A 10,009-nucleotide genomic window follows, 5' to 3' on the forward strand; every position below is an offset into this window, starting at 1 on the left:
CAAGGTGTGAACCATCAGTCAAACAGACAGCATCACAAAATCACTATAGAGTTGAATCAACACTCCTGAGTTTCCTTTAGCTAAAAATGTTTTCACACTAGAGTCGAATGCCTAATGATGATTAATCATTTAGTCTATGTGCAGAAAATACATTTTGATAATCAATTTATCATTTAAATTTAAATCTGTATGGGCTCTATGAGTTGCAAGGGGTATTTTTTTCACAGTTTGGAATTTTACAGACTCAATGATTAGCAGACACATTTTTTGTAGTAAAGTATTGACCAAGTCATAGATTGTAAAAATAATTAATTTTTTAAGCAGGACATTGGGGTGTATAGGAAATACCCTTTGCATAGATTATACAAGTATATGTAACTCACACTGGAGTTGACCTCTTTCCCCCTGAACAAAGCAGGCCGGTCTAAATTAATAAGTAGCTACACCAGAGTTATGAGAGTATGACTTCTCTTTGTCTTTAGTTCTCTGGTGGTGTCCAGGAGTGCAGTGCATTATGAAGCTAATTCTGAAAATATCAAAGTGTGTTTTGTTTGAATTAGAAGCAACTGTGCATCGGACTCATTCAGGGGATACCTAGCACTGACATTTTTGGCTCCAGAGTGCACGAAAAATTTTTCATTACATCTTTGACAAATCTCAGGACTAATATTCGTAGAGGTCACTTCCCCTTTTTTCATTTTGTGAGCAAACACAAGGAGAGAGAAAAGCTCTGTGCAGAGAGATTGAATGTTATTCACTTATTCACTGTTTAAGATTCATTGTTTTTTTAATATTCAACTCAGGCACAAAAATAGTGAAGAAAACCCATTTTGAAAGTCCAATTGTTTTTCCAAGAAAAGAATTTGTCGTTTCATTAACACTTTTCTTTGTGGGTTATAAATAGTGTGCATTACTGATCACTGTGGGAGGAGGCTGGGCAAGAGTGAGTAAAAATAGTTCAGCGCAGATCATGCTTCCACCACAGTATCTGTCATGTCTCTATTTATGTCATGAACTCATCACACCTTCACCATTTAATGATGCTGTTTGTAAAAGTGATGATATTCCGAAAATCATATGTGCAAATGTAACAACGTGGCCTTTTACGGTCCTCCGTATGTCAGTGAAACTGCTCACAAGGGTCTGTAGTGCTCTTGTTCAAGAGGACAGTCCCAGTATCTGCTTTAGAAAACCAGGCTGGTAGCAGTATAACATTTCATATCTCACGGCACTGCTAATCAGAACTGAAATGTTTCATTTTGCAGTCCAGACTCCAAACAGGGATGTGTCTGGAAGCTGTAGGTGAGAAATGACAGCTGTCAGCACTCTCCCCTGATTTGGGAAGCATGAAGAAACTGGTGTTCCTGTGGAGAGGTGACTTCCATCTTGGGTTTTTTAAATTTCAAATTAAGTGTAAAAAAGAGCAAGACTGCTTCTTTTTGTGCGAACCACAGAGTCAAGTCACATATTCTCACTCTGTCCTTGCTTTCCTTGGCGCCGAGTGGCCCTGATCAGCCATGAGGCATCCGTCCTTCTCCAAAAGCGCAGTCCCACGGATTACTCTGATGAGAAGGCTTTGAGAAGCAGGTCAGCAGCCAGGCCTGGGGAGATGGCTCCTTTGGTGACCCTCTCCTCGAGGTGGGGTAGAGCCTCTCTGACACCGGGGTGATTCTGGAAATGGAGGAGGACGTTCTCCTGGATCAAACTCCACATCCAAACCTTCTGCTGGGCCCTCCGACGGCCCTGCAATTCACCGCTGGCTAACATGGCGTCCCGGTACGACTCCATCTTGGCCCATACCTCCGGGATGCCCTCACTGGTGTGTGAGGAGGCGCGCACCACCTGAGGAGGGAGTTATAGGGGGAGGGTGTGGGATGCATGTGTGAATTTAAAGTGTCTTTCTGTTCAATAACCAAGTGGTGGTCTGGACAATTCGACTGTTTAGCCTGAGGATGTTGCCAAAGGCGAATCAAACTGTCTTACATAGATAATTCAGTATGTAAAGTTTTAAATGTCATACGGACTCGCGTCTCATATTTAAGATTCGGTATGGATTAGTGCGTCCTCCTCCCTCTGCGACTGTATTGTCCCACTCAGATGCAGCAAAATTGGACAATCAGCCTTTTCTGTGAGAGCAGCAAACCTCTGGACTATGGTTCAAACTGTCCCCGTGGCCAAATGGTTGAGGCACAACAGATCACAACCATGTGCCCAGTTTGATTACAGCCACTGTTGCATGTCGTACCCTCTTCTTTGTCCAAAAAAGGCAAAAATGCCCCCAAAAATGGTTGAAATCTACTCAGCTTTGTTTTTGTAGATGAACTAAAACTCTTATTTTTATTGACTTAAGGACTTTGTGACTTTACTTAGTTCTTAGTGGTGTTGGACCTATGGGTGCAAACTGTGTATTCACACATTTACATTGATTTTTAAAAAGGTAAGTGTGTCAGTGTGTATAAACAAGTAAACAATAAAAAGTGCTGGGTGTGTCTTCATTTGGGCAAAATGTTGCATGTAAAACAGAAAAGCCAAAAACAGCTATTGAAAGAAATTGGGCTCTATCTACAGTGTAGGTTTCTTTTGAAAAAGACAAAATATAAATCTGCATTAGGCTTTGTTAATAATCAAAGAGGATTTAATGGCAGTTCAGTCAAGGAAGATTCTGCTTTTTCCATTCTGAGTTTTTTTCAATGTTTGCGATTTTTTTTTTGCTGTGCTCCTGCATCCTGTGAGAAGCTGTCATGTCACTTTACAAACAGTGAGAGTATTTGTCTTCCCATAACACCTTGTTCACACAAACGACCTGAGGATAAATGTCACTTATGTGTTTAGTGCAAGTGACTGCATGTCTCTTGTCAGAGCTTGCTACAGATTCAAGAGTGCATGATGAAATTCAGGGTAACGTTCAAATTCAAAGCAGACACAGAAGTGAAAGTGCGTCAAATTTAGGAATACAAAAAAAGTCAGCATTTCGGACCCATGAAACTGCTTACATCAAAGCTAACCTCCTGTTTTTATTGCTTCAATACACTGTTAAAATAGAATATGAGAAATGAGAGAAGGGAGTTCGGAGGAGGAGAGTCAAGTGAAGACTTCAGTGTTGTCAAACAAACCGCACAAATGCTCAACAATCTCCAGACTGAAGTGTAATGAAATTACATGCATCATTTGGAGATAATTTGACATCTACTGGCAATTGGCAAAGTTAAATGTGACAGCCTGATAAATATTGGCGGCCTGTGATCAACAGCCAATTATGAATCCTCTAATTACATCATTAAGTTAATCATTTTACAAGGATATGATTCGAGTCTGATGCAAAAACAGGAAATCAGACTTAGAGAGACTGACTGTACTGCATGTTCGCTAATTATCTTCTTTAAAGGGCTAGGTAACAAAACTAAACGGAACATAATGCTTACCTACTCTTACTGGTGTCTAACTGTGCAGATGATGTATCTGAGATTTCTGCCTCCAACCCAGAAGAATGTTCCCATTTCTCTGTCTAATCGTCAGACCCACCTCAAGTAGGATTCAGTGGAACTACTTTCTCCTGATGAATTTGTCTTTCATGAAGACTGTTAGAGATGTAAGCGAGAAAACACATTTTTGTTACTTAGTTGAACTGACGCTATAAAAGGGCTACTCCAGACATGCGGCATTGCACTAACATTGACAGAGTTGCAAGATGAAGCTTCAAAAATACGATATGTCACACTTCATGTACTACAGCTCAGTAGCATTTTTGTAAGATCGTCTGTGTCTTGTAAACACCTTTCAAACATCTTTCCAACACCACAGAGCTCTCTGTTAAAAAGATTCCAAGCTCAAACTGAGATTAGAAACAGATTATGTAAATTTAAGTTTATCTATATAGCACTTCTAAAAACCAGGGTTTCAAAGTACAAAAAAGGCTGTAAAAAAAGGGCAAGAAAGCATCAATACATAAAATGCCTCGCAGAATAAATAAGTCTTGAGATGAAATCTCAGATGAGTAATTCTCAGATGTTAAACATTATTCAGCTGTTTTCAGAGGCTAAGCTGCATTCCCTGTGACTAGTAAATTGATTTTAACATGTAATATTGCTGGGAGTGCCCCTTTAAGACAGAGACTACTACCTATACTCAAGGTTGATATGTGAATAGCAAAACACTTTCAATTTGTTGAGAATTTATATTATTCGTAGAGGAGAAATGATCTGTAGATTAACAGAAAATTAGTTTGCAGCTATTTTGATAATAAATTAATGTCTTTTTAAAAAGTCTAAATATTCTCTGGTTCCAGCTTCTTTAAGGTGGGGATTACATTATTGATGAATGTTTTTCAGACTGTTGGTCGCACATCAAGGCATTTGAAGAAACCACCCTGGACGCCTGGAAGTTTTAGTGGGCGTTTTCTTTTATAACACTGACACTGTAAAGAACAAACCCCGAACCAACTTAAGAAATAATTGTTAGTTGCAGCCCTAGTTGTTAGTTAAAGCAGTTCATCAGTAGATCTCAAGTTTTATCACGTTACCAAGAAATCAAAGTAGCATTCATGTAGTCATGCATGCTATGGTATTCATGTTTTCATGCCGAGCAGGTTAGACAGCAGAGGGCAGGCTGATGGAGAGGAGAGACAGCTGGAGACTAAATCATTGTTCGTGGTACTGTGGGCCAAGCAGACGGACACAAAAGAGGGCAAGACAGCAAAGGTAAGGATAAATACAGAGAGACTGTGAGGAGCAGCCCATCAGCTTTTATGTAGAGTGTGCGGGCTTCTAATCAGGGAAAAGCATGACACAGCAGCCGAGTATTCAGAGCAGCAGGACCGGGGAGTAAGGGGTGAGGAGGGGTAAGGAGGGGTGGGGATTGTTTCCTGGAAGCATGCCCAGTGGGCAGATGCTGCACTGGGCTGGGAAAACAAAAGGGACAAGGCCAGGAACGCAGGCGGGTGAGCTGGGACGCGCGGGGAGGGCTGAGACACTGCAGTACTGAAACCATGATGCTATGACATCATCACCACCAACATCATTATCATTAGCATCTTCCTCCCACTCCTCCCACTCCTCCCACTCCCTCCTCCTCCTCCTCCTCGGTCAGCTGACCTCTCAGTGGGATGGCTTGCTGGGTCTACAAAGCGGCACCACTTCTGCTGTGGCAGCCCAGTAGGTTAAATGTTGAACACTTGTCAATTATCCTTTTTTATTTTTTTAAATGCCAAATCATTCTGTTGTTGGCTCCCTCCCTCACTACACCGCCTACACATACGCACACACTCTCTTACACACATACACACACCTTAGGGTTCCAGGACTTGGACTGTCTCCTGAGCAGCTTGAGTGCGCTGGTGTATTCGGCCTGGATCCTCCTGGCTGGCACCATCAGGTCTCCGTCCGACTTCGTCACCACCACTAAGTCGGCCCTCTCAATGATGCCCCTTTTGATACCCTGGAGAGAGATTTAGGGGGGTGAGGGGGGGCGGGTCATTAACTTCTTAAAACACAGTAAATAAATGTGATGTCTAGACATCTAATCCATTGAGGGATCTGTGTACAGAGTGATGGGTGGATGGAGCTGTGGTTGGCTGCCAGTTTAATTGAAGAAACCAATAGAATTAATCTGATATTGTTCCTTTCTATCCATCCTGCAGCTTCTGACCGATTTAAAACAAGGGAAGCAGCGGAGCTCATTTGTGACAGTTTCCCAAACTTTCATCTGTTGAAATGTAGTTTCAGTTCAGTTGGTGAGAATGTGTGCAGCGTGCCATATCTCAATGCATCTGAAAATGTATATGTTAAAAGTTTAAGACACTCCTGCAAGATATAATTAAAACAAGTTGGATTGTTGAGAATGGCTGTACCTGCAAACTGAACAAACTTTTACGGTTTATATGTTGGTTTGATGAATTTTAATGTTTCTATGGCAATGTGATTCCATTAATTACAATAATACAAAAATGCCACCTGTGTAATGTCCCACAATACTCACCATAATATTAATCCTGATGAGCTAAGTCATTAATTTAGCTACTTAATGAATTAATTAACATATGGGTTTTGTCAGCACATTTACCTTTACAGAAAATGTGGATGCATAATTCAGTTTCTTCATAATGTGACTTTGTAAATGTGTTTTCAAGCCACAAAAACTTCTAAGACTTTTAACTCAAACCTGTTATGTGCAAAAGTAAACAACTTATCTGAAGTTTGTAAGATGTAATGCTAATGTTACTGAATCAGCATCATTCCACAACACTGTAAGGACAACAGCAGGAAAGAATAATATTCAGTAAACTGTTTTAGTACCACTATCTGAACCAGCTTTATAACCTGCCAGACTAGACTTATACAGACACACCAACATCCACAGGTGTAAATGTGGCATTTATTGTTAATTATACCAAATAAAGATAACCAGGATCAACAGATCAAAAAAAAAGAAAAAGGAAGTAAAAAAAAAGCAAATATGAGGATTATTCACTGCTGATATTCACTTTCTTGGAACTACATCTGACACTAAAACCACAGGGTTAGCTGCTGCTTGTTTTCCACTGACCTGAAGTTCATCGCCCCCTGCTGGTGGAATCAGCAGCACAAACATGTCAACCATGTCAGCCACTGCAAACTCCGACTGGCCCACACCTGAGGACAAAAACACAGATTTAACAAGACAAGATGTGATCCTGACCCTTACAGCAGATCAGACTAATGTAAAACAATGAATACATCTGAAAATCTAAAACTAAAATCAACAATGACTTTACAATGCTATACACTAACAGGAGAAAAATAAAAGTAATAAGCTGTACAAAGAAAAAAGTTCAGAAGTTCTTTTGAATATTCATGATTCATCACACTGAATAAATTCTAGCCTCTGACATGCAAAGATGGTGTCTGATGAATAGGACCGGCTATCAAACCTCACTTCATTTTTGATACTTAGTGTTGAGACAGTCCGTGCCGAGTACTGAGAGTTACAAGTACTCGCTGAGGTTGTAATTCGAAATCCTTCTTCTTTGATCAGACATTTCATGACTTCAAAACACAACTTTGTTCATTTAAGCCCTACTGATAAACATCAAGCAGAGTTGCCAATTCTTTAAAGAACCAATTAATTGAAATTTAATATGAAGGATGGGTAAAGGTGAGAAATTATATGAAGAAAATATTCCTAAATTGACATTTTCTATTATTTAATTGACTATTTTTGTATTTAAAAAGAGTAGATCATGACAAGAAGAATCAGCTAACAGGGACATTTTTTAAAGAAATCTCACATGCATAAAACAATGCGATATTATAGTTCGAGTGAAAATTCATTTTGAGAAACCCCTAGAATCACATTGTCTTACCTACGGTCTCCACAAGGACAAGGTCATATCCAGCGCCCTCACAGAGAACAATGGCCTCATTAGTTGTTCTGGTGACTCCACCAAGTGTTCCTGAGGTCGGGGACGGCCTGATAAAAGCATTCATGTCCCTGGAGAGTTCAGTCATACGAGTCTTATCACCCATCAGAGACCCTGCGACAAGAGGGGCGAGTCAGTCTGCGGCACGACTTAAACAACGTTCATTAGTGCAACTGTGCTGCTGTTGAGACAACAAGTATTGTAGCCGTACCCTGATTAACAAATGAAAACATACACAATATAGTTATCACTGAGTCATCCTCACATATCACATTACAATTCACAGTCTAAATCTATTGTGCACTGTGAAGCAAATTGTAACAGCTCTTCATCAGCATCATACGAAGATGATCTGTGTTTCAGATGCTACCTCCTGTAGTGCAGGAAGACGGGTCAACAGCCAGCACTGACACTTTATGTCCACGTCCTGTCAACATCTTCCCCACCACCTCGATGAAGGACGACTTCCCCGCTCCCGGAGGACCGGACAGACCTGAGAAATCACCGAATAATAACTTTAAGGCAGACTTAAACACAAGATGAGCAGAAGTTGTATAAATCTCACCCCTACAGGTTTGGAACTAACACTGGTGACTAAACCGATGCAGCAGCTCTCTTTCGAGAACAAATCACTGTTATCAATCATTGGCGTGACAAGGTATAGAGAGCATATGTGAATCCGCTCTCACTGACTGCATGCCGCGTCAGAAGAAAACAGTACAAGTGTACATCAAAATTTAAGAGACGAAGTCAGCAACGACTGCCAAGGTGCAGTTCAGAGCAAGTAACATCAAATCACCAAGTTTGAAATTCTGTTGCACACGCACACTTTGTTGAAACCTGCTAAAACATTCAGCAGAAAAATAAGTTCAATTTTGGATTTGAGGTTAATTATGAATGACTTCAGAAACTGTGATGCAATGTTTTGCTCACAATTGCAATGACAAAGCATTTCAGAGGCAAAGTTAAAATAATTGAACCCATGGCATAAAATAAACCTCTAGCATTGTTTAATTATCCAGGAGCTCCTGTGTTGATGAACACTAGCAACACTGAAATGGGATTTTACATAGCGAAAAAATTAATTCACAGCCAGCAAATCCTGCAGCTTCCCAGCTCTGTATCTATGGTCCTTCCCAGTATGCCATGTTTTGAGAGAGGGACGCTCCCCTGCGTCAAAACCTCTGCTAAAGAAATAAGTTTGGCTTGTATTTTGCACACAAGTGCATACACCTAATAAAAGTTATGTTTTAAATCAAGTAACACACCGTGAACCTTGGACTATGTTTAGTGTGTGTTACTGTACTTCGTGAGTTTCATGTTGTTTTTGTTGCAGTTGGTTTTGTTTCATGATCTTGTTTTTATTTCTGTTCTTTTTTGTTGTTTTGTGTTGAATGTTTTATCTAATTGTGTTTATATTGTATTACTGTCGTTGAGTACCCCGGTGAAAACATGATGGTACATCTCAGTGGTTTATTCCTTATAATGTCCAACAATGTTTTGCCTGAGCTCACATAAGCAGGACCACAATACTAAACATACTCTCTAAACTGAACATTATACTCCTTCTTAACTATAAAATAAGTGGCAGATCTGTGCTGTTTGCTTCCATTAAACTGAACAGGTAAATATGAACAACCTGGAGCCGCTCATAAACTTCAGACCACACACCTACTCTGAAGGCCACCGGCTTCCCTCCATTAAGGCTCTCCTGCTCCCTCCTGTAGGCCAGCACCCTCTGCAGCAGCACCTGGGCCAGCTCTTTCTTCCTGGGCTGCTGGGTCTCCACCAACGTGATGGACTCAGCCAGAGACGCCCGCTGTCCTCCGATCAGCCCCTCGTACAGTTTATTCAAGAGTCTCTGCTCAGGCTCAGTCAGGTCCTGTGTGTGCGGCCTGAGGGCTGAGCTCACTCCCCTCCGGTGCTGGCAGCGCTGGCCCGGGATGGCGCTCCGGCAGCGGGCATGGGGACCAGTGGAGACCCCTTGGTGGAGGCAGCATGTCCCAGTGACTGAGGAGGGGAGGGAAGAGGTGTGGCGGAGGAGGGAGAAGCCAAACCAGCGCATTTTATGGTAAAGGTGAAACATCTAGGAGGAGAAACGGCGTGAAAACAACAAGTCAGGGCTGATTTTTAAACTCATTCACGACAGCTCCAATGTTTTAGCATTTACATGACGAAGCCAGCATTAGTCTGACAATTCTGTCCTCTTCGTTTCCCATGAATTTTGCTGTGTGTCAGGCCGGAACATGTTATTGTTACCTATGACATAGCTAAAACAACTAACCAGGCACAAAAGTTACAAAACTGTTCGCAGTTTATCGGTTGTCCGTTTACATTAAGCTAACGTTTCGTCAAAGCGGCGTCTGCCCGTCCTGTGACTGTAAATACGGTTATCAAAAATACAGCTAACACACACACACTTTAGACAAAACTTAAGTCTTAAGTGAGAATTCACGCTGACCTCGTACCAGCTGTATGAAGGAGTTAGTTACAGGTGACATACATGTCCACGGCTCTTTCATTCATCCTCTTCCTGTTTCCGGTGACGTAGGACACCGCCCCCAACAAACGGTTCCGTCGATTCATATAATAAAAATATCTAAACTCTATAAAAAT

The 10,009-nt window shown here is 41.2% G+C and overlaps 1 protein-coding gene across 1 annotated transcript; it reads right to left on the reverse strand.

Annotated features, from left to right (window-relative positions):
* Positions 1–769: 769 nt before the first annotated feature.
* On the reverse strand, positions 770–9,960 carry mmaa (metabolism of cobalamin associated A). Its single transcript, XM_070828006.1, has 7 exons — positions 9,862–9,960; positions 9,065–9,479; positions 7,764–7,886; positions 7,337–7,507; positions 6,541–6,626; positions 5,284–5,433; positions 770–1,842 (listed from the first exon to the last, which is right to left on the reverse strand). Exons 1-7 carry the CDS (start codon positions 9,913–9,915, stop codon positions 1,558–1,560), a joined length of 1,284 nt encoding a protein of 427 aa, XP_070684107.1. The 5' UTR covers positions 9,916–9,960; the 3' UTR covers positions 770–1,557.
* Between the last annotated feature and the right edge of the window lie 49 nt (positions 9,961–10,009).

Source organism: Pempheris klunzingeri, chromosome 3 (assembly GCF_042242105.1).
Source record: "Pempheris klunzingeri isolate RE-2024b chromosome 3, fPemKlu1.hap1, whole genome shotgun sequence".
In the NCBI taxonomy this organism is placed as follows: Eukaryota; Metazoa; Chordata; class Actinopteri; order Acropomatiformes; family Pempheridae; genus Pempheris; species Pempheris klunzingeri.

Coding starts and splice junctions, on each gene's coding strand:
- mmaa (XM_070828006.1), bottom strand. CDS start 9,915: ATGAAAGAGCCGTGGACATGTATGTCACCTGTAACTAACTCCTTCATA. Junction 9,480..9,861: donor CTAACTCCTTCATACAGCTG/GTACGAGGTCAG, acceptor TTCTCCTCCTAG/ATGTTTCACCTTTACCATAA. Junction 1,843..5,283: donor CCAAGTCCTGGAACCCTAAG/GTGTGTGTATGT, acceptor CTCCCTCCTCAG/GTGGTGCGCGCCTCCTCACA.